The sequence below is a fragment of the Candida dubliniensis genome, chromosome R (genome assembly GCF_000026945.1).
Source record: "Candida dubliniensis CD36 chromosome R, complete sequence".
Lineage (NCBI taxonomy): Eukaryota > Fungi > Ascomycota > Pichiomycetes > Serinales > Debaryomycetaceae > Candida > Candida dubliniensis.
Genome location: NC_012867.1, coordinates 900,822 through 924,119, shown reverse-complemented (window position 1 = coordinate 924,119; position 23,298 = coordinate 900,822). Strand labels below are relative to the sequence as shown.

The 23,298-nt window shown below is 36.2% G+C and overlaps 13 protein-coding genes across 13 annotated transcripts; 8 read left to right on the top strand and 5 right to left on the bottom strand. All coding sequences in view use genetic code 12, as the record gives it.

Annotated features, from left to right (window-relative positions):
* Positions 1–62: 62 nt before the first annotated feature.
* CD36_29480 (RNA m(5)C methyltransferase, putative) lies at positions 63–1,925 on the bottom strand (the record flags this gene model as incomplete). Its single annotated transcript, XM_002421935.1, has 1 exon — positions 63–1,925. One exon carries the CDS (start codon positions 1,923–1,925, stop codon positions 63–65), a length of 1,863 nt encoding a protein of 620 aa, XP_002421980.1.
* A 288-nt stretch (positions 1,926–2,213) lies between these two features.
* Positions 2,214–3,575, top strand: CD36_29470 (tRNA (adenine-n(1)-)-methyltransferase non-catalytic subunit, putative; the record flags this gene model as incomplete). The annotated part of the gene is made up of 1 exon (XM_002421934.1): positions 2,214–3,575. The coding sequence occupies one exon, from the start codon at positions 2,214–2,216 to the stop codon at positions 3,573–3,575; it is 1,362 nt and encodes a 453-aa protein (XP_002421979.1).
* An 89-nt stretch (positions 3,576–3,664) lies between these two features.
* Positions 3,665–4,585, bottom strand: CD36_29460 (mitochondrial N5-glutamine methyltransferase, putative; the record flags this gene model as incomplete). Its single annotated transcript, XM_002421933.1, has 1 exon — positions 3,665–4,585. The coding sequence occupies one exon, from the start codon at positions 4,583–4,585 to the stop codon at positions 3,665–3,667; it is 921 nt and encodes a 306-aa protein (XP_002421978.1).
* A 228-nt stretch (positions 4,586–4,813) lies between these two features.
* Positions 4,814–6,199, bottom strand: CD36_29450 (mitochondrial 37S ribosomal protein NAM9; the record flags this gene model as incomplete). Its single annotated transcript, XM_002421932.1, has 1 exon — positions 4,814–6,199. The coding sequence occupies one exon, from the start codon at positions 6,197–6,199 to the stop codon at positions 4,814–4,816; it is 1,386 nt and encodes a 461-aa protein (XP_002421977.1).
* Positions 6,200–6,496: 297 nt separating this feature from the next.
* Positions 6,497–7,771, top strand: CD36_29440 (chromatin modification-related protein, putative; the record flags this gene model as incomplete). The annotated part of the gene is made up of 1 exon (XM_002421931.1): positions 6,497–7,771. The coding sequence occupies one exon, from the start codon at positions 6,497–6,499 to the stop codon at positions 7,769–7,771; it is 1,275 nt and encodes a 424-aa protein (XP_002421976.1).
* A 287-nt stretch (positions 7,772–8,058) lies between these two features.
* Positions 8,059–10,830, top strand: CD36_29420 (DNA-binding protein of the mitochondria involved in repair of mitochondrial DNA, putative; the record flags this gene model as incomplete). Its single annotated transcript, XM_002421930.1, has 1 exon — positions 8,059–10,830. One exon carries the CDS (start codon positions 8,059–8,061, stop codon positions 10,828–10,830), a length of 2,772 nt encoding a protein of 923 aa, XP_002421975.1.
* Positions 10,831–10,865: 35 nt separating this feature from the next.
* Positions 10,866–12,593, bottom strand: CD36_29400 (nuclear assembly factor, putative; the record flags this gene model as incomplete). The annotated part of the gene is made up of 1 exon (XM_002421929.1): positions 10,866–12,593. The coding sequence occupies one exon, from the start codon at positions 12,591–12,593 to the stop codon at positions 10,866–10,868; it is 1,728 nt and encodes a 575-aa protein (XP_002421974.1).
* Positions 12,594–13,384: 791 nt separating this feature from the next.
* CD36_29390 (60S ribosomal protein L15) lies at positions 13,385–13,999 on the top strand (the record flags this gene model as incomplete). Its single annotated transcript, XM_002421928.1, has 1 exon — positions 13,385–13,999. The coding sequence occupies one exon, from the start codon at positions 13,385–13,387 to the stop codon at positions 13,997–13,999; it is 615 nt and encodes a 204-aa protein (XP_002421973.1).
* A 794-nt stretch (positions 14,000–14,793) lies between these two features.
* On the top strand, positions 14,794–16,572 carry CD36_29380 (5-aminoimidazole-4-carboxamide ribonucleotide formyltransferase, putative; the record flags this gene model as incomplete). Its single annotated transcript, XM_002421927.1, has 1 exon — positions 14,794–16,572. One exon carries the CDS (start codon positions 14,794–14,796, stop codon positions 16,570–16,572), a length of 1,779 nt encoding a protein of 592 aa, XP_002421972.1.
* A 416-nt stretch (positions 16,573–16,988) lies between these two features.
* CD36_29370 (protein translocation protein, putative) lies at positions 16,989–19,010 on the top strand (the record flags this gene model as incomplete). Its single annotated transcript, XM_002421926.1, has 1 exon — positions 16,989–19,010. One exon carries the CDS (start codon positions 16,989–16,991, stop codon positions 19,008–19,010), a length of 2,022 nt encoding a protein of 673 aa, XP_002421971.1.
* A 174-nt stretch (positions 19,011–19,184) lies between these two features.
* On the bottom strand, positions 19,185–19,712 carry CD36_29360 (N-terminal acetyltransferase complex subunit, putative; the record flags this gene model as incomplete). Its single annotated transcript, XM_002421925.1, has 1 exon — positions 19,185–19,712. One exon carries the CDS (start codon positions 19,710–19,712, stop codon positions 19,185–19,187), a length of 528 nt encoding a protein of 175 aa, XP_002421970.1.
* An 807-nt stretch (positions 19,713–20,519) lies between these two features.
* Positions 20,520–20,987, top strand: CD36_29350 (DNA damage response protein, putative; the record flags this gene model as incomplete). The annotated part of the gene is made up of 1 exon (XM_002421924.1): positions 20,520–20,987. The coding sequence occupies one exon, from the start codon at positions 20,520–20,522 to the stop codon at positions 20,985–20,987; it is 468 nt and encodes a 155-aa protein (XP_002421969.1).
* A 428-nt stretch (positions 20,988–21,415) lies between these two features.
* Positions 21,416–23,284, top strand: CD36_29340 (mRNA export factor, putative; the record flags this gene model as incomplete). Its single annotated transcript, XM_002421923.1, has 1 exon — positions 21,416–23,284. The coding sequence occupies one exon, from the start codon at positions 21,416–21,418 to the stop codon at positions 23,282–23,284; it is 1,869 nt and encodes a 622-aa protein (XP_002421968.1).
* Between the last annotated feature and the right edge of the window lie 14 nt (positions 23,285–23,298).

The following is a 23,298-nucleotide window of genomic DNA, read 5'->3' as shown; positions in this document are numbered from 1 at the left end:
GGAGGGTAGTGGCGTACAAAGAATCATCAATATATATTTAGTATCTGATATACATGTATTTTCTATTTCTTAGTAGCATTAGGGTTAATACCTTTTTTTCTTAAACTATGCTTTTTTGACCTCTCCATAATTTCCTTATCCTCTTCGTTATCGAACTCTGCGAAATCTCCATGAATAATACCCTCTTCTTCTGCTTCTGCTCTAGCAGCATTCTCTTTCTCCTTGGCACCAGCCTTTGACACATCATGTGGAGAAGGAGCAATTTTCTTAAATTTGGCAACATAAAAACCATCCACATTGTAAGTGTGAGGATAATAACGTCTAGTCAATGAAATTTTCGGATTAAAGTGTTTTCCACGGTAAGATGTGAACCCCTCTTTACCTATGGTCAATCCGGTGTCCACCAATTTAACATTTGGTCTCTTTCTCAAAGCATAATCAACAACGGCCTCATTTTCGTCTACAGCGATAGAACACGTAGAATACACGATTACACCCCCTGTGGACGAATGTGCATCAACTGAATCTATAGCTGACAATAATAATTGTTTCTGCAAATGTGGAATTTGCATAAAATCCTTTTCGGTACGACTCACTTTGACTGACTCATCTTTAGCAATAACACCAGTACCGGAACAAGGTGCGTCCAATAAAACTCTATCAAACCCTCCAATTACTTTAGGGAATTCCCTAGCATCATAATTACAGACAATTGTGTTTTTGCATCCCAATCTATGAATATTGGCAATTAAGGATTTTGTACGTGCTTTGTTGGCATCGTTTGCAAAAACGCACCCAGTATTTTTCATCAACGCCGAAATATACGTAGTTTTACCACCTGGTGCTGCTGCCATATCTAATATACGCTCGTTTTCTTGTGGCTCCAATGCCATAACAGGTAAAAAGGAAGATGCTGCTTGCAAAATATATTGCCCAGCCAAATATTCAGGAGTGGCACCAATAGGGACTTGAGAATCAAATATCTGCAAACCAACTTTAGTCCACGATCCAATTGGTTGCAAGTTTACACCTTTGTTGACCAAAGCTTGGGCTAAATCTCTTCTTCTGGTCTTTAATGTGTTTGTTCTTATAGTTATTGGTCTTGCAATCTCGTTAGCTTCAAAGAACTCCATTGCTTCTGCTGGTGAGAATAAATTGAATAATTTATCAGCCAAAAATTCTGAATAACCAAAATATTCACATATATCTTTTAACAATCTGTTAGTGTAATCTGTTCTTGAGGTTCCTTCTTCTGCCAACTCTTTGAAATTTTCCAAAACTTTAACTACTTCAAGCATTCTTGTTCTCACCATAGTCACATCCTGAGGACCCTTGGACATTTCTGCTTCTTCTTCAGCTGTTGGCAAAACTTTAGCTCTAGGCTGCTTAGTTTCTCCTTCTAGCAATTCCTTTTCTGCTTCTTCCGCTTCCAATCTCTCTTCCTCATCTAATTTCTTGGAATAAAGCTCCATATTTTCAGCATTCAAGTTCTCCAAATCTTCATCTTCATCATCAGAAAACATTGGTCTGGCACGCTCTCCCTCGTCTGAATCAAAGTCATCTTCCCCTTCGACGTCAAATTCATCATCCAATTCTTCCTCATCTGAATCATCAAAAAGAGATTTCTTAGCAGAAGCTAATTCTTCAAAATCAACCTCAGGCAAATCATCAACTTCGTCTTCAGCCTCATCATCTTTAGTCACTTTCGATTTAGATTTAGATTTCTGTTTTGCTTTAGAATTTTCAGTATGGTCGGTCTGCTTGCTGGAAGTTGTACTTGATTTTGGTTTTTTGGAAACTGGTAAATCATTCTTCTGTTCTTTAGCACCACTTCTCTTTCTTTTAGTGTCGTTCTTCAATTTTGAGGCCTGAAACTCATCAAAAGTCGGTGGTACACCTTGCTTATTCTTTGCTCTTCTACCCATGTCTGCTATTATGAGGATAATTATGTGTTCAGATACCGTTAGAAATTGGACTACGACTTCTCAGAGTATGTGGATTTTTTTTTTTTTTTGCAAGTTTTTTTTTTTAGACAGTAAATGGGATTTTCTGCGATGAGATTGAACTTCGGTTTGTGCAGAATTGCATAAATAGAGCTTTTTCTGAAGTTGGAATTTTGACACCCTAATCCAAGCTCTAGTGACATCTTCTTAGACGAGTCAAGGTATACCTATTTAGCTATAGCACTTTTATATCTGCAACTTTGTGAAAGGATGACTGTTTTCAAAAAGAGTGAAACCACCATCCAATCGGGTCAACATGTTTTGATCCGTCTACCATCAGAGGGATTGAAAATCGTTCATTTACAAGATACAGGTATAATAGGATTAGGAAAATTTGGATCTTTTGAAGTTTCCAATATTTTGGGGTACCCATTAGGTACATCATTTGAAATTATTGAAGACCACAAGGTTAAACCAATCAAGAGTATATCCACTTTGGATTTGACAGATTCCGATGAAACAGTTCAACGTCAAGAATTAACTAAAATGTTTTCTGATAGCGCTGAAAATAATCAGAATATTATCAATATCGGATCAAAAATTCAAAAATTGTCTAAAGATGATATCGACGAGTTGAAAAAACTGGGTGCTAGTTCTAGCGTTGGTCAAATGATCATTGAAAAAATGATTGCTGGACATGAAGGGTTTGATAAAAAAACCATATTTTCTCAACAAAAATACCTTAAAAGAAAGCAACAAAAGTTTTTAAGACGTTTCACAGTCGATTACCTTGGAGGAAGTGAATTATTACAATATTATATCGAAAAGGATTTGAATAGGGTTTTAGATCTTAGTGTTGAGACTTTAGGTTTGATGTTGACATATAGTAATGTTCGTCCTGGTGGAAAGTATCTTATAATTGACGAAACAGGTGGAGTCTTAACTTATGCAATGATGGAAAGAATGAATTGCGAAGGAACGATAGTTTCAATTCATGAGAATGAACATGCAAATTTAATAGCTTTAAGATATTCAGACTATGGTAATGAATTGGAAACTAAAACTGTTAAAAATATAAATTGGTTGCAATTCATAGACCCTCAAAACGAGAAGATTGATTGGACAGATCTTTCGGACGAAGAAGTTAAAAAAATAAAGAATAAGAGCCAGTATAAGAAACGTCGTGACCGTGCTTTGCAGATCAATGAAGTTATTCAACTAGTTGAAGATGGAAATTTTGATGCATTCATATCTGTTTCAACATTGAATATGTCTGAAGTGTTGGAGTATGTTCTTCCTAAGGTCGGTGGATCCAGACCGATTGTAGTATACAATCAGTACAAGGAATCATTATTGGAAGTTCAACAAGCATTGGCAGGAGACAAAAGAGTGTTAGCTCCATCAATATATGAAACCAGAGTTAGACCATATCAAACTATTCCCGGACGGATGCATCCCGTGATGACAAATAGAGGGGGTGGTGGCTATATATTGTGGGGGACACGAGTGATTCCTCACGATGCTATTACTGCTGTAGGTAAGGGATACGCAAAGCGAAAGAGAGTGGAAGCTCCATCAGAGACCGACACAGAGACAATAGAGGTACCAATCGATCAAGAAAGCTCTGTTTAAGCTGCTCATAAAGCATAAAAGAACGAAGAAATAACCAAGGTGGTTTGAAATTTCGATTGCATTAAATTAGACAACAATAAATAAATAGATTAACGAACATAAACATCATCACATAAACTTTTAAACCCATCAAAATCCGAACCATTCAACCAACCTACCACACATCTAACATGATCTGATGAATCTCTCATAACTCCGATAGACCATGCACTCTCATCCTCAAGAAGAAAATTAACATAGTCAGCCTGATTCTTATATCCAACTTCAAAAACAAACCCCTCTGCTTGCGATGGCCGCAAAATATTCTGCACCAATGAACGGTAGAATTCACCGTCCCCAAGCAACGCCAAACTAGGTTCATACAATTTCACTGATTTTGCTACACCATCTCTGTCACTAGATTTTATATAGTCATGGTATGGAATATAAGGAGGATTTGAAGTCAATAAATTTATTTTAGGTAGATCAAGCCTGTCCATAATCTCTGCATCAAAAACATCGCCTAAATAAAATTTCAAATCCATGGATTTGTTAGGATGCTTTTGTCGATAAAGCGATAAATTTTCATTTGCCAAATCAAAAGCTTTACCAGAAACGTCGAATCCATAAATCTTTGATGCAATATTGCTCAATTTGTGACCGATCAATAATGGTATGCATCCTGTACCAGTACAAGCATCTAATACCACTAACTGTTTCATGTGTATTTGCTTAATTGTATCAACAAGTTTGTTGCACCACTCCTCAGTTTCCCATCTTGGAATTAAAACACCCTGCTTACATTTAATATTCAATCCTCCAAATGGTTGACTTCCAAGAATGTACTGCAATGGGACTAATTGATACCGTTGATTAACTGCGTCATTCCAATCTTCTTTAGGTAATTCCTCCTTAATCCATTTTAGTTCTAAAGATGCCTGCTCAATTGTCCTATTTGCTGGTAATAATCGTGGTAGAAACGGTGAGATTCTTCTAGCTTCCCGTATTACTTTGGCACTTAATCTTGACATAAAGAGAAAAGATGAAAACGTATAAGGCTATTTGAGGGGAAAGCACATCTCTTTTGTTTTTTCTTTTTCACTTTTTTCTCTCCGATTGGTCCTTTATGCAACTCCGTAAGAAGTCATAAACAGTGTACCAATATGATAGGGTCAGGGCATCCTTTCTTTTCACCTATAAATAAAACAGTTTCATTTATATTCAAATTCTATTTACAAAGAAATGTTATATATAAAAGTTTACGATTTACCTTTTCTCACATAGTACATATAGGCTCTTTCGTGAACATGATCAGGGAATGGTGAAATCACTTCTGAATGACCTGGTCGGGCAACAGGATCTCTTAAGTAAATGGCATGGCATGTATCAAATGATATTTCAATATGGGATGGCAAAATGGCAAAGGCTCCCAAAAATGGTCTTGGTGTCCACGGAGTGAAATATGATCTTGATGGGTCCTTTCTTCCAAAAAGATGTTTTTGCCAAGGCAATTGAACTTTTGCTTTGGATTCGTCTTCCAAAATCTCTTCCTTATTTAATTTAGGTACGCTTCGCAAAGCTTTAGCAAATGAAGTTTGGAAAAATTTGGTATCAGTGCCCTCTTCAAAATTTTCAAATTGTATGCGGATTCTCTCCCATTCGCTATTTTGCAATTCACGTAATGTCGAATTGATTAATCTTATTTCGTGTTTTTCATCTGGTGACTTGGTTTCGTCCTTAGCCAAGAAACCTTCAATGTTCTTAGTTGAAGGATCCTTTGTTATTGGGTGATTCTTCTTGGCCAATGTCTGATATATTTGTAAACACTTTGTACGTGCCACGTCGCCGTATTTACTAAAGGTTTCCAATGAAGCAGATTCAGACGCAGAATTTCCAAGTTGAATAATATCTTGCAATATTGACTGTCTTGTGACCTGATTTTGTTGGATTTTCATTAATTTTTTAGCATTTTGAACTGATTTCTTCTGTTTTTCAAAGTCTTCAATCTGCTTTAAAGTGTCCAACAGGTCTGGTTTATTTTGCTTTAAATCCCATATTTTTTCCGGGTTCTGCTTGGCTTCAAAAACATAATTGTTCCATTTTTTAATCTGTTTTTTATCAACACTCAATGCCTTTTCTAGACTTGGCTTAGTTTTACCAAGGGCAAACAATACTTTTTCTGGATCAACGCTAAACACATCCCCGCTCTGTAAGGGGAAGGAGGGGTGCTTAATGACAACCCCATTGACTTTGACATATCCACCAAGTATAAACTGTCTAGCCTGTCTGACAGAACTGGCAAACATACTTCTGAATAAAGCAATTTCTAATCTCTTTTCCAAAGTTCCATATGTTTGCAACGTAATAGGAGTTGGAGCAACATCGTGACCTTTTAACGAGGCGTCTAATTGTGAATATGTTTTCAAATTTGAATCGAACAAAACGTTTTTGAACCTTTTTTCCTTAATTTGTTGACCATGATAGTTTCTGGTTTCTGTTTTGGCTGCCCATTTTTGTTGGTACAATGTTTTTCCAAAATACTGCAATGGATCCTTTCTGTATATATTAAACAAATTCAATTTGTTCATAGACATGGTAATATGACCTTTGGTCATACTACTGACTTTGTCTATACGTCTTGGCATTTTGGACGAAGGGAACTGGTTGTGTTTGGATCTTAATGTTGGTTCCCTTTTTGCAGAATATCCTTACAAAATGGAAAAGAAAATTTTTTTTTTCCTCCAACCAATTTACAATCATAGTTCTTTAATTGTGTGTGTGTTCAAAATCATTTTTTTTTTTTCGTTCTCATTCGGTACTACATTCACTCGAACCAAAACAAAAACTAACTGTGAATTGGTGTAAGAAATAAGATACTAAAACATTGAAGAATAGATTTTCAACGCCAGGATTTTGCTGCCATTCTACTTGAGAGGCTAACCATGACAACTTTAGATAAGAAAAATCCTACTGAGAAAATACACAGACAGTGGTCAATTGAGAATGAGATAAAGTTGTTCAGCTTATTATGTGATTATAAACCCGCTGGTAAAAAGAAGCAACAAAATATTGAAGTCATAATCAAGAATATTAACGAGTCTTTAGACTCTAATGAAGAGCCTTTTAGCGAATATGATGTGTGGAATAAATTGAGATCTTTATATGATCTAGAGAAGATTGGCCAGATCGAGGAATTACTGAATGAAAACACCAGCACAGATGAAAATACAAATCAAACTCTGGAACGACCTGCAAGTATCACGAAGGACACTAAAAATACTAAAAACACTCTGAATGCAAAAGATGTAATTCAAGATAAGAAAGAGATGGGTCAAGAGAGATCGGGATCAACATCATCATTGTCTACCCCAGAACCACCGCAAAGAAGAACTAGAAGTGCCCGGGAGACAACAAAGTCGAAACTTAATTCGCGTGATACCCCTAAAGAAAAGCCACAACATAATGATGAAAAGACGACTTTGGACGGTACCGAAAAATCAAAAGTGGAAGTAAGTAGTACAAGTGATCATACAGACGATCAATCACCAACGTCGGGACGAATAAAAAAGAGTTCAGATGAGCTGTTAGGTGGCAATATGAGTGATAATGACAATGTAAACAAAGCTAAGGGGAATGAGAAAACAGCTAAAATCAAAGAAGAAAACATTTCTGAACAAGAAGAAGAAAATGTTGGCGGAGATGAAAAGGCAAACAAAAACAAAGACACTAATGAAGACGAGGATGAAGAAGATGTTGAAGTAATTGAGGAGAGTGATACTGATAAGGAAAATGAATCCAGCTCAGAAGAATCATCACCTGAACCAATGACTAAACGAACAAGACAAAGAACAAGATCTGCTCATGAAAAGCCTGCATCATCCAATATCAAGACGAGAACAAGACAGAGCGTCAAGTTTGACGACAAGTCTTCAGAGCCCTCACCAACGGTTACAGATGCCGGTTCTAGAAAAAGACGAGCTCAACCAGGATCAGTATCTCCTCCACATCCTCCTAAAACACGAAGGAGGACAAGATCAGTAGCACATGAAGAAGAAGAGGATGATGCTACAACACACAGCACTGACGAGGCTGAACCAGAAATAATCAAGATGGAAACGAGACAAACAACAAGAAGGTCTAGTCGAATACTGACAGAATCCTCAACATCAACATCAACACCAAACATCAAAGTAAGACGTAGTAGTCGTAAAAGGTAACACACCTTTGTACTTTTGTAACCCACACAAGCTTCTCGGACTTTGTGTTTTATTTACTAAATGTATTATGTATCACAGTGCGTGGATTTTTATACTTTAGTGGTGCGAGTATATTATAGTTGCACCATAAAAATTTTTCATGAAAAAAAAAAAAAAAAAAAAAAAAAAACAAACCATAACGGGGCGCGTTCTTGATTTGTCCTTTTTTATTTAGTGATACGTTACTGTTGAAATCAATTTTTCTACTTCAGGAAATCTCCCATAGCCTGTATGGCCACAGTTATTGTATGATACTAAGAAAAAACAGTATAATACCATTCCGTCGTTTGTCTTCTAGTTGTCGATTTCTAGCTAGAAAAGCAGCCACTAAAAAGATAGTGTCACCGGTACTCGAGGAATGGGATCGCGGGGCAAGGAATCAAGATACAGGGCTTTCTCCTTTATTAGCTTCTATGAAGCGATTGATGGATCTGAATCCCGGATGTGTTAGTTTAATCCAAGTTGGGAGTTTTTATGAACTTTATTTTGAGCAGGCAGAGGAATATGGACCTAAATTGGGACTAAAAATTGCAAAAAAGAAAACCCTGAATCATGTTGTTCCATTCGCGGGATTTCCAACTACCCAATTGCGAAAATTCACTGAAATGCTAATTCATGAACAGCAAGTAAACGTTGCAATTATTGATCAATGCGATCAAGGGTCCAAGACAAATCAAAATTTAGTGCATCGTAAGATTTCAAGAATTATTACACCTGGGACATTGATTGACGAGTCATTCCTAAATTTTAACGAGAATAACTACCTTGTTGCCATTTCATTTGCCCCCAATTTATTGAATCTTCCACCAGACCCACAAATGAAAGTTGGTCTATCATGGACTGACATATCTGTTGGTGAATCGTTTGTACAGCTAACCACATTAGGTGAATTGAGTTCAGATATTGGCCGAATTAACCCTAGTGAAATATTACTACCTAAGGAGTTTCAAGACCACAATTTACACTTGGGTCAGTGGTATAGCCCCTTACTGGAGTTAAAACGTTATATTATTAGGTATCATAGTACAACTAACTACAACGACTTGAAACTACAATACCATGACAATATTCAAAAAGTTAGGAAGCATTTGGAAACCTTTTCTCCTCGAGAACAAGCAGCTTTGAATATGATAATGTCGTATATGAGTATAAACCTACCTGATGTTGATATTTTGATGACTTTGCCAACCAGATATTTCAATGAAACTTGTTTGCAAATGGATTCAAGAACAAGAGATGCTTTAGAGTTAACCGAGAGAACAATAGCTGGAAGGACCTCTTCTGTTGGTTCCTTCGTTTCTGTAATTAAGCGAACATGCACATCGTCCGGTACGAGGTTGTTAACTGAGTGGGTAAAGTCCCCATCTTTAGATATTAAAGATATTGAAAAGAGACAATCATTTGTGAAAATGTTTTTGAAAAACCGGCATTTAAAGATCGTAACAAGACAGCACTTGCAACAATTAGGTGATTTTATAAGAAACTTGCAAAAGTTGGTGATAGGGCGTGGAGATCCTGTCAATCAATTAGTGTATGCAGCGAATACATTGGACGGCTTACAGAAATTACGGGATTTTTTAGTCGAAGAATACGAAAAAAGTCCCCAAAAGATGTCTTGTTTGACAAATCTTCTAGAAAAGTTTGACATTCCAAAAAATTTAGCAGAGAAAATATATAACACGATAGATATTGAAGAACGGTCAGTTTCCGGTGAAAGCACTGAAGAGATTGAGGAGCCAACAGAGGAATATGCAAATACTAATCTGAGTTACTCTAATAGTTTCTTAGAGAAATATAGATTAAAAGAAGAAGAGAATGGTGATGCAGAGAATTTCTATTCCGTGAAACGCGATTTCAATGACGAATTGAAGGTTTTGCATAACGAGTTAAGTGACTTGGAAACTGAAGAAAATAAACTTTGGAGCAAGTTGCGCAACGCCCTTGACGATATTGATGGGAAATTAAATATCGTCAAAAGAGGTATATTTGGCCGATATAATAATGTTATTTTAATAAGTGGTAAAACGTCGTCAATTAATAAAGCAAGTGCTAAGTTGGATGGTGATATTCTTTATGCGAAAAAGATGTCACTTGTATATAGATCAAAAGAATGGAATGAAATCCAGCATTTAATTTTAGACAAAAAGGAAGCTATCTTGTTGGTTGAAAGAAAAATCATAGAAGAGCTCAAACTGGAAGTAACACAGAGATTTCCAGAGTTTCGTGAATTGGCTGGGTTGGCCGATTTTCTAGATGTCACTTCTTCGCTTGCAATTGTTGCTGACCAGAATAATTGGACCTGTCCTAAATTAATTAAATCACCTCGTCTCTCGATAGAAGGTGGTCGACACGTGGTTGTTGAATCCAGCTTGAAAGATTCTGGGAATATGTTTATTCCCAATGATTCTAAAATGGGTACGGACGGGACCTTGTGGGTTATCTCGGGTCCCAATATGGGAGGTAAAAGTACTTATTTGAGACAAAATGCTTTAATTGTGATTTTAGCACAAATTGGTTCATTCGTACCTGCTGAAAGGGCAACCATAGGGTTAGTTGATAAAATATTTACTCGTATTGGAGCAACTGACGACTTGTTCAATGATTTGAGCACCTTTATGGTGGAAATGGTTGAGGTAAGCAACATTTTAACTAATGCAACTTCACTGTCATTAGCCATTGTCGACGAGATTGGAAGAGGAACAAGTGGTAAAGAAGGTTTAGCAATTGCATATGCAACATTACTCAGCCTATTGCAAGTCAACAGATGCAGAACCTTATTTGCTACACATTTTGGAAAAGAATTGGAACAGCTTTTGGTTGCCAATAACATAGACCAAAAGAATATTCGCTATTTCCGTACAAGAGTATTAGAGAGTAGCAATAACGGGAAAGGCTTTGTTATTGACCATACATTAGAGCCTGGAATTAGTGAACGCTCTCATGCATTAGATGTTGCTCGAATGGCAGGGTTTCCTGAAAACGCACTTACGGTTGCAGAAGAAGTACTAGATAATTTATAGAATCGTATATTTTTTAATATAGTTTATGCCGCATATTATTGCGGTGGGTGTTGGTATTGAGTCTGATTGTTTTGTAAATGCTGTAAAAGTAATCTTTGTAAGTGCTCTAATTGTGCAGGATTGACTTGTTGTTGAATTTGTGCATTCAGCATGTTAGTGTTGAACTGTTGTTGTGGTTGTTGTTGGTACTGATTGTATTGTTGAGGTATTGGGTATGATGGTTGATATTGGGGTTGCGCTTGTTGGTTGTATGCGTTTTGGTAGAAATGTTGACTCTGGCCAAAACTAGGTTGTGGATACTGTGGAGTTTGTCCCATTATGCTATTATATGAATCTGTTTGTGGATAATAAGGCTGTCCATATTGAGCAGCCGGGGGCAGTTGTTGTTGTTGTTGTTGTTGTGGTGCTGGTGCTGGTGCTGGTGGCTGTTGGCCATAATTGTTGTAAATAGTATTGTTCTGGGGCAGAATTTGTCTTCCTCTATTCTGAAAAGTATTTTGAGAGTGAGTTGCGATAGGCGAGTATGCCGAAACCTTCTGTCTCTTGTTTGGTAAGGACGGTCCAGAAGTGACTGTCGGTTTATCTTTATTCTTCTTATTCTTCTTCTTCTTTTTAGCCAGTTTTGCGGCCAGTTCTTTTTCGTCATCTGAATATTCTTGTTCCTCCTCTGGGAGTTCTTCATCATGACAATTACTTGCATCAGTTCCTTTTATGTGCTTGATGGAATCAGTGTACAAAAACTGCGAGTCAGGTACAACATAATATACCGTTTTCCCTTTGCTATCTTTGAATTTCAAAAACTGTTCTTCAGAATTGAATTTGACGCTGTAAACTGGTTGCTGCACCCTACCAAATATTTCAAACAAGGGGCCTATCACGGTTCTATCCTCAAAACAGAATACAGATTTTTCTTGTAAAATTCGAAATTCCCCAGAAGTTCTTGCCTTGATTATCATGGTATTTTCAACCAATCCAGTAACTTCACCAATTTCCTCGATAGGTGCATTGGGCGATATTTCATAATTGTCGGGCAATGAAGGTGCCTTTTCGTCAGTTATTTCGTGGACAGATTTGACGGGACCTTCATTTGAATCCTCATCTTCATCCTCGCCATCGTTATAATCAATGTTGGAAATCTCATGCTCGTCACTCGATTCATTTGATGAACTGTCACTCAGACTTTCTTCTGTACTTGAACCCTCACTGCTGTCATCACTAGAAATATCATCAACATTGATTTCTTCGTCCGACAATTGTTCTACTTGATTGGTATCTGCTTTTACTTTTTCTGTTTCGGAAGACTTTGGTTTCTTTGTACTTTTTGCTGATTCATCGTTAATCTGGTCTAACTCATCCTCCTGTAAATTATCAACTTGTTGAATTTCTTTTTCAGGGATTATTTCTTTCAGTTGTTCTAACTCATCATGAGGTTCAACTACTGGTTCATACACTTTTGGTTGCTCATGTTCCTCACGTATTTGAACAGTGTTTTCGTTATTAGACGCTATCTGTTGCACCTGAGTTACATCTGAAGCATTATTGATACCTATAGAAATATTCTTGTCTGATTCTGAATTATGAGTGGGGATCGGTGATTGGATATTCACAATCTCTGAAGAGTTCTTCTCTGTTGTGGTTGTTACTTTCTCATTTGAATCCTCACTTGGAAGAGTGGATCTATCAGCATCAGTTGATTGTTTACTGCCACTATCTTCTGTTATCTCTCTTGAAACAGTTTCTGGCAGGTTGGTTGTTTCGGACATTTTTAAGAATAATTATTATACTGTAATTGGTGTTTTATCTAATCCTTATTTCGTGTTCTATTTTTTTTTCCCGACGATGATCATCGCGTTTACACTATAGCGACTTTTCTTTGTTGTGGGGCGATTTACATGTTGGCAATTTGCACTCTTCAATAGTAAATGAAGATTGTCATGTCTGAATTAAGTTGTTCTCTTGTTAGCAATTGTAATGCTTGAGTTGTCAAAGCTATGTCTCCGGTTTTACAATCTATGAACAGTATTTAAGCTATTCCTGTCTTCAAGAATTTAAAGAAATTTTGCAACAAAAAATGAACCAAAAAAAATAAGACCCCCAAGTCAACTCCAGTATACTTCGTTATTAAAGACTAAATTGTCATTTTTACACCCTCTAATATTCTTAAAAGAAAGCAACATGTAAACAACTGAAAATAATTGCCCCTCCTAACATCTAGTGATACAACATAATGAAGAATATTTCTCTGCAATGATTACAACAGTATCATTTAACTCTATACTGATGGTAAACACTAATGAAATATATTGGACAAGACCAAGAATTGGGGCATTCTATACGATCACGTGCAAATATTAAAAGTAGGGTATTTGCCCTAAATTACACAAAATGGATTTATGTGTAGAGCTTTTTAGATTTTTTTTTTTTCCACTTACACTTTCTTGTCTCTTCTCGTTTTTCCATGTTTAGACAAAGAAAAATTTTTCAGCGAATAATAATACATTTCTTTTAGTTTTCTGTTTTTGTTCATTAACTACCACCAAATCAACTATCAACAATGGGTGCCTACAAATATTTAGAAGAATTGCAAAGAAAGAAGCAATCTGATGTTATGAGATTCTTGTATCGTGTCAGATGTTGGGAATACAGACAAAAGAATGTCATCCACAGAGCTTCCAGACCATCTAGACCAGACAAGGCTAGAAGATTAGGTTACAAAGCCAAACAAGGTTTCGTTATCTACAGAATCAGAGTTAGAAGAGGTGGTAGAAAGAGACCAGTTCCAAAGGGTGCTACTTACGGTAAGCCAACCAACCAAGGGGTTAACCAATTGAAATACCAAAAATCATTGAGATCTACTGCTGAAGAAAGAGTTGGTCGTCGTGCTTCTAACTTGAGAGTTTTGAACTCATACTGGGTTAACCAAGATTCCACCTACAAATACTTTGAAGTTATTTTAGTCGACCCATCTCACAAGGCTATCAGAAGAGATGCTAGATACAACTGGATTGTTAACCCAGTTCACAAACACAGAGAAGCCAGAGGTTTGACCTCTGCTGGTAAGAAATCCAGAGGTATCAACAAAGGTCACTTGTTCAACAAAACCAAAGCCGGTAGAAGACACACCTGGAAGAAGCACAACACCTTATCTTTATGGAGATACAGATCTTAAGTTACCTAAAAGCATTTTTAGCGTTCTTAAATCAAGGGTTGTTCTTACTTTTAAACATTACTCTTTTATTTGAATTGAAATAATTTAACGATATGTAGATACCATACTTATATACATTAGCTTGAATTGACTAATAAAGGATGAATACACTTTTTTTTAAAGAAATATAGGAATATCACTGTAGAATCTACACATTGAAAATCTAAAGCAATACGTTTTTTTCAAGCAATCGCTAGAAGAGTGATCGACTGGCTAACGGCGATACACAAGTGGTCATTTAAAATGTCGCTGGAAATTAATCAAACCAGAGTCAAAAAAACCAATTCTGTATCGTCCTGTCATTTTGATTAAGTACTCCTGTTGTTCATCGATAAACAACCAAGCAAACCAATTAATTTTTAATCGGCGAGAATGTCGTTTTGATGTCGCAAACTTTGTACTTTACAACAACAATTACTTTTCTCTTCCTTTTTTCCCCCTATCAAAAACCTATAAAACCTATATACCAATCCGATTTATGATTTTTTTCCCTGCTTTTTTTTTTTTCTCTTTCTTGATTTTTCTTTTTCCCCTTTCTTTGAAGAATTTTGATTTACTTTTCTGATTGTATTGCTTTTCATTTGACAATTGAGTTAATTTGTATCAATTGATTACTATCATCGAGTTCTTAATATTTGGAGTAAATAATTTTTTTTTCCCTCCCCCCTCCCCAGCAAAACTAAGCAATTTACTTGTCGAATTTCATCACGTTCCGTTCACCCCCCCTCCTTCCTTTGAAATAAACAAAATTAAATATGTCTGAGAAACAACACACCAAAACTGCAATTTTATCAGTATATGACAAAACTGGTTTATTAGACCTCGCCAAAGGATTGGTTGCTGCTAATGTGCGCATCTTGGCTTCTGGTGGTACCGCGAAATTAATCCGTGAAGCTGGATTCCCAGTTGAAGATGTCTCATCAATTACTCATGCTCCTGAGATGTTAGGTGGTAGAGTTAAAACTTTGCACCCAGCCGTTCATGGTGGTATTTTGGCCAGAAACTTGGAAAGCGACGAACATGATTTAACTGCTCAAGGCATTGAAAAAGTTGACTTTGTTGTTTGTAACTTATATCCATTTAAAGAAACCATTTCTAAGGTTGCTGTTACTGTCCCAGAAGCTGTGGAAGAAATTGACATTGGTGGAGTCACCTTGTTGAGAGCCGCTGCTAAGAACCACGAAAGAGTTTCCATTTTATCAGATCCACAAGATTATGCTCACTTCTTGGAAGAATTGAAGAGTGGGGAAATCACTGCTGAAACTAGAAACAGATTGGCATTGAAAGCTTTTGAGCATACTGCAGACTATGACGTTGCTATTTCCGATTTCTTCAGAAAGCAATATGCTGAAAACATCTCTCAATTACCTTTGAGATACGGTGCTAATCCACACCAAAAACCAGCACAAGCTTTTGTATCTGAAGGTGAATTGCCATTCAAAGTGTTGAATGGATCTCCAGGATACATCAACTTATTGGATGCTTTAAATTCATGGCCCTTGGTTAAAGAGTTATCTGCTTCTTTGAACTTGCCAGCTGCTGCCTCGTTCAAGCACGTGTCGCCTGCAGGTGCTGCTGTCGGTTTGCCTTTGACAGACATTGAAAAGAAGATTTATTTTGTTGAAGATATTGAAAACTTGTCTCCATTAGCAAACGCTTATGCTAGAGCTAGAGGTGCCGATAGAATGTCCTCCTTTGGTGATTTCATTGCTCTTTCGAACATTGTCGATAAACCAACTGCGCAAATCATTTCTAAAGAAGTCTCAGATGGTGTCATTGCTCCAGGATATTCCGAAGAAGCTTTAGAGCTTTTAAAGAAAAAGAAGAACGGTAAATACTGTATTTTACAAATCGATCCAAACTATAACCCAGAAACTTTGGAAACCAGACAAGTCTACGGTATTACTTTGCAACAAAAGAGGAACGATGCTATTTTTAAAGGCTCTTCATTCAAAGAAATTGTGTCTAAAAACAAGGACTTGACTGAACAAGGTGCCATTGATTTGACCATCGCCACTATCGCTTTGAAATACACCCAATCCAACTCAGTTTGCTACGCCAAAAACGGTATGGTCATCGGATTAGGAGCCGGTCAACAATCTCGTATTCACTGTACCAGATTAGCTGGTGACAAAGCCGACAATTGGTGGTTAAGACAACATCCAAAGGTTTTGGGATTCAAATGGGCCAAAGGTACAAAGAGACCAGAAAAATCGAATGCCATTGACTTGTATGTCACCAACCAAATTCCAACTGAGGAACCAGAAAAATCAGAATACGAATCTAAATTTGCTGAAATACCAGAACCATTGACAGCTGAAGAAAGAAAAGAATGGTTGAGTAAATTATCCAATGTTGCATTATCCTCTGATGCATTTTTCCCATTCCCAGATAATGTTTACCGAGCAGCTAGATCCGGGGTTAAATTTATTGCTGCACCATCTGGATCAGTTATGGACAAAGCTGTCTTTGCTGCTGCTGATGCTAATGATATTGTGTACGTGGAAAACCCAATCCGTTTGTTCCATCATTAGTTTTTAAATACTATACTCCTCGCTTTATTAGTAGTCTAACTTTGTATTCTTGTAATTGAAATAATTTCCAAATCATAAACTTTTTGCTTACATTAAAGACTTTGATGTAATTGTGGTTGTACTCTCCTATTCATAATGATAAAGGAATAGTTTTCTTTTTTTTTTGTATTGACAAGTTTTACAGTATCCTTCCTAATACGGAAGTCGACGTTTTTTTTTTTTTTGGCAAACTTTTTTCCTCTCTCTCTTTAGCCTCAAGTAAAAGGACAACACACGTCAAAAATACAAACACCAGTAAACTATATATTATGAGGGAAAATAGATTACAGAAAAAGTTTTTCATAAAGAAAAAAAGAAGTACACCAATACTCCCGAAACCATTTGTGTCCTTAATCAAAGAGTTCTAAGTGATTATAATGGCTTCTTCAGAATACAATTATGATGAGCTGGGAGAAACATGGCCATTCTTTGTGTTGGCGTTGTTATCCTTTATTTTGTTGCCATTGACTATCAGGTACATATCTAGAGTTTTTTCAAACACCAATCCCACCAAAGAAAATCAATCCATAGTTGGTGCAATTCAAGAAAACAGCGAGACATTGAAAGTGCCCAACTTGTCTGAAATTAAATCATTCCAATCCAAGCAAAAATCTCTGAAAATATTCAATAAAACATTGGTTTTCTTGATTATTGGATGGTGCATTGTTATATACGTGGCCAAATATGTTACCAAAGAAGCTGATTTAACAGTATTGTTTGATCCATACACAATTTTGGATGTTTCATTTACCGCTAGCGAAAAAGAAATCAAGAGTCATTATAGAAAGCTATCCTTAAAGTATCATCCAGATAAATTGCCTAAGGATTTAACTGAAGAACAGAGATCTCAGGCAGAACAAGCTTATATTAGATTGACTTCTGCTTATAAGGCATTGACCGATGAAGTTACCAGAGAAAACTTTTTGAAATACGGTCATCCTGATGGGGAACAACCAGCCACCCATGGTATTGCCTTGCCCCAATTTTTGGTTGATGGGAGATATAGCTCATTAGTTGTTGTTTTATATTTTATGGTTATAGGTATCTTGTTGCCATATATTGTTGGAAAATGGTGGAGCAATGTGAAGTCGCATACCAGAAAAGGCTTGCATGTTGATACTGCTGCCAACTTTGTCCGTAAGTTTACCGACAGAGATCCTGCAAAGGTCATCACACCCGATGTTATTTTGGATTACGTTTTGGAAAGTGAAGAAATCAGACAAGAATTCCCCGATTTTTTACACGCAGAATTGAAGAAATTAGTGTACAGATATTTAAATAGACAATTTGACAGTGATTCTAAAATCGAGAAGAAAAAAATCAATCTTGTTGCCAGATTGCCATTTTTGATTAATGGTTTGATTGACATTGCTATTGTGTTTAAACTTCACGAAACGATTTTTGCTGCTGAAGATTTGAAAAAGTCGATTATTCAAGCCGTCAAACCAACAGGAAGACACCAAGAGTTATTACAGTTACCATATGTCGACCCAGAAATAGTGTCAAAACAACCTATTCGGAAATTAGGTAAACTTTTCGCCATTTCCAAAGAAGAAGCCAAGAAAGCATTGGGAATACAAAGCGACGAACATTTGGAGTGTGCATTGAATGTAGCTCAGCACATCCCAACTCTTCGTATTATTGATGCTGAGATCAAAGTCCCTGGTGAAGAGGATGGCGTTGTTCATCCAAATTCACAAGGCCACATTTCTATTAAATTTTTGGTCAAGTCTCCTAAATTGAAATCGTGTCCTGATATTGAAGATGAAAGATTAAAAGATGAGGAGACATTGGAATACATGAAAAACCCATTAATTGTCAATGAACAGCAACTGCAGTTGCCATATTCGTATGCACCATATTTCCCACAACCAACTCGTAATTGCTGGAGCTGCTATGTTATTGGACAGAAAGAAAACAGATTGCTTGAAGACAGTACCAACTGTGTTTTGGAGAACATAGATTTAAACAATTTGGATTTACTGCAAGAAGAATGGATCAAAGGAACTAATGTTAGAATTGGAACCTATAAGATTCAATTACCTGGAGCAATTGGCAATGTTGGTAACTATTATTATAGATTGGTTATGAAGAACAATGCTTATTTTGGATGCGATGTCGATATACCTATTGATTTAGAAGTTACACCAGTATCGATTGGAAAGAGTCTTGCAGGATTGAAAAAGAAGTTTGACGAAGAAGACGAGTCAGAAGACAGCGAATCCGATAGTGATATTTCAGATCCCGAAGAAGACAGTTTAGCAGGAGCTATAGCTGCATTGAGAGGATCCGATCTCAAGAAAAAGAAATCCTCACAAGATGAACTCGAGGAAGAAAGTGAAGATGAAGAGGTGTTCACTGATATTAATACTGATACAGAAGATGAAGGAGATAATTAAATTTGGTTTTCCATTTTTGTCATTCATTAGGAATTTGTAAAGCTTTGATTGTTTTTTAAGTCACAGTTGTTTCTTTGTCTATTTTTTTTTTTGATCGCATTCAGGAAACACAAAGCTTCTATCAAATTATGTATATTATCTTTTGAATATAGATGTCGGTTATATAATCATTTCCTATACTGTCATAGTAAAAATATAAGCATCTGGCGATTGCAAACCTTGGTCTTTATAATAATCAGCAACTAATTCACCTTGCAGAAACCCCTGCTTCTTATACCAGGCAATAGCCTCATCATTAGCCACACTTACATGAATAATAATTTCATGAATAAATCTTTTTTTGGTCTCTTCAATCAAATAATTCAATAATTTTTTCCCAATCCCTAAACGACGGTATGCCTCCAAGACAGCGAAACTCTCAATGTATACAGTATTAGGGGTCTTTGATAATACTTGCAGCAGTTTATTATTCACAAAATCATTGAATTTCAAATTGTGATTGTTGTGAAATGTTCTGGCTTTTATTGCTCCCACAGGCAACTCAGAGTAATATGCTAATTGAACAATTGAGTTCGAAGACTCTAATATTTGCTTGTACCACAATTCAGGATATTTTATAGGCAAGGTGACCTCATTAATCTTCTTAAGCACTCCAAGATTGTTTGGAGTAAGATCGTCCAACGCTATAATATCTCTGGCCATTGAGGAGGGTTAAAAATGTCGACTCATTTCAAAGTCTTTCCACATCAAGAATTTTTTTTTTTTTCAGCAGTAACACGCTATCTCTGTAGGCCAAAAAAGAAAGCATAATAATAGGGATTTTCACCACACCACAGCTAATCAATTACTATCCTACACTAAATTCACAGAAACTCAAACTATACCATGGAAATACACAATTGAGGCCGTAAAGTCTAATAACAATAATAAATATCACCAAAACACAATCTTTGCTTTGGTATGGATTACGGAATTTGTTTCTAGTTTTACTTCTCCGTTGCGTCATTCTTGTATAATTCTTCGGAAAAAATAGTACCACACATTTAGAGTTTTGCCTGATTTTCTAGTTAGTTAGTTAGAGCCATGCTAATATGAACCAGACACTACCAATTAATGTTGTTGTTGTTGTTGTTGTTGGGCCACAAACAAACAAGCAGGCGAATAATGTTGAGGAGATTATTCATATGCATATTTGTGAATGGTTTCGTTCGTTGCCTGTTGTGTGCATAACACATAAACGAGTTTACTTTGAATGGAATATATATAGTTTAAATTTCTTATTTTCCTTTCTTTTTCTGTTAATAAAGTAATATAAGGTCCTCTGAAAAAATAAAAAAGAATTAAAAATTAACAGTAACAAGTTATTAGTCGTACAAGTATATAAACCACACTAAATCACCTCCTGCTCCATTATTGGCATACTTTTTAAAGACTTTCTTTTTCATATTCCATTATTTTATTATTACTTTTGTTTTACTACAACTCATATAAACTAAAGAAACCACAGCCATGCTTACTACAATCCTTATTATACTCGTTATTTTGTACTTTGCCAGAAATATTTACAATGAGTTCATTAATAACCCAAGCAATCCACTAGATGCATCCACAGAAAAAGAGTCAACTGTAGTAGAAGGCAAATTCACCCCTAAATCACTTACAAAATATAATGGTAAAGATTCACCCAAAATCTTCATTGCTGTTAAAAATAGAGTCTTTGATGTAACTCAAGGTGGAGCATTTTATGGACCAGGTGGGCCATACGAGAATTTTGCTGGGAGAGATGCAAGTAGGGGATTAGCTAAAAATTCATTCGATCCGGATGTGTTAACAGACATTAACGAACCAATTGACAAGTTGACAGATTTAACTGCTGTAGAAAAAGAGTCCTTGGATGGTTGGGAAGAACATTTTGAAAACAGGTACAAGGTTGTTGGTACTTTCCATGAGAATGGTACAGTTGAAGAGAAATCGTAAAAAAATATTGACTAATATAGAACAATAGGAACTCTTGTTGTTTTATTTTTTAATAATACATGTTGATTTGATTTCAGTCTTTATCACACATCACTATGTACGTAATAATAGACAGTGTTTTTAATTACTTAACATAATGAACTCTTTTAATGTAGTTTAACTCACAATAAGACCTGACATTTTTTGTTTGATATATTTGACACATTGAAAAAGTCGTGTCCAAATCGATTTATTCTCTTTTTTTTTTTCGCTTTTTTTTTTCTTCTTCAAGATGATTTTGAACAAAGTGCAAGAAGAGGAAGAAGAAAAAATATAATAATAATAGAGGTTGCTGAAGAAGTATATTGAGTCTGTTCATACCAAGAATATTGAATCTTTAATTATTTGATCCTCCCTTTTTTTTTCATTTTTTTTGACCATTTTGGAATATGAGTTATAGAGGAAGAGGAGGAGGTTACAATAATAACTACACCAGAGGTCAATTCTCCTCAGGTCCACACCAACACCAACAAAATGTCGATTCATTCGTGGCAGCAAACCAATACCCAATTGAAATAATGGGATGGAATGGCGCGAGCCTGGGTGAGTGCATAAGTTTCATATCTAGAAAATGTAAGGTCATTGTATCAAACTATTCCGTTGACTCGAACAGTGGTGTTTTGAAAGGATATGTAAAGAATGAATCGCAAGCTAATACATTATTGAATTGGTCAGGAGTGAAGTTTGCTGGACAGTCTTTGAGATTTTCTAAAGGTGTATCGAATATATCCAATCAGATGGGAGGTGGAGCATCCTCAGGTTCACAATCTACTATAGAAACAATTTCCCAGTTTTTGAAAGCTAGATACCAACCAGAAATTAAGATGTTAAATCTAAACAACGTGAAACAGGATCCAACTTTGACTGCTCAAGGTTTTTTTGGATCCCTTTCTGTTAGTTCTAAATTTTTCCCAGCATTGATGAAAGTGGCCAGCGATTTGAAATTAGATGTTGACAGCATTGATTTATCCAACAACGAACTTCAGGATCTACAAACCTTAACATCAATGGCACAGACATTCCCTAAATTACAAAACCTTTCCTTGCAGAATAACAATTTTACCAAGATTAAAGTCTTCGAAACATGGAGACACAAATTAAATTTCTTGAGGGAATTGATCTTATTTAACAACCCTATTGTGCAAACAAATGACCCAGCAGAAATTCAGAACATCAAGTTAGAATTGATGAAAAGTTTTCCGAGATTGGTGGTATTGAATGGTGAAATATTAAGAAATGAACAAGTTTTGATTACCAATCTTTCATTTCCCTTCGAGCCTCAAGATACAATGTTTTTCCAAGATGAAGATTCAAGAAATTTAGCTACAAACTTTATTGCTAACTATTTAAAGTTATGGGATTCAAATCGTTCAGAATTGATGATTTTATATCAAAATGAGTCGCAATTTTCCATGCAAGTGGATTCATCACACCCACATCTCATTGAAAGTGGCAATTCCGGTTACTCTGGAAGCACGGACTTTGGTTACTATTTAAACAACTCAAGAAATTTAACAAGGGTCTCGTCAGTTAAGGCAAGAATGGCCAAGCTATCTGTTGGACAAGAACAGATTTATAAGAGCTTTCAACAGTTACCAAAAACTCGTCATGATATAATAGCAACACCAGAACTATTTAGCATGGAAGTATACAAATTCCCCACCTTAAACGGTATTATGATAACCTTACATGGAAGCTTTGATGAAGTTGCACAACCTGAGATTGATGGAAGCAGCAACTCAACTGCTCCCTCAGGCCCAAGGGGAGGCTCAAGGTATCATTCAGGGCCAAAGCACAAGCGAATCCCACTTTCCAAGAAGAGTTTTGATAGAACATTTGTTGTGATACCTGGACCAAATGGAAGCATGATAGTGGCCAGTGATACGTTATTAATAAGGCCTTACACCAGTGATTTCCCATGGAAAGTACAAAAATTGCTTTCCAACCCAACTGTTGCTTCTGCTACACCAGGTGTTTCAGCTACCTCAACACCATCACCACTACCACCAACAACAATTGCAACTCCCCAAATTGCACCACCTGGTACAGGACCAACCACAGCAGATTTGCCAGCAGATATAAAGGCTCGATTAAATCAAATACAACAGGAGTTGTTGGTGAAGATATTGCTAGAAACAAAATTAAACATTAACTACGGAATAATGTTATGTGAACAAAGTAACTGGGATTATCAACAAGCATCAGTTAATTTTAAAAACTCTGCTGCTTCTTTGCCTAGTGATGCATTTATACAATAGAATTATAATTAAAA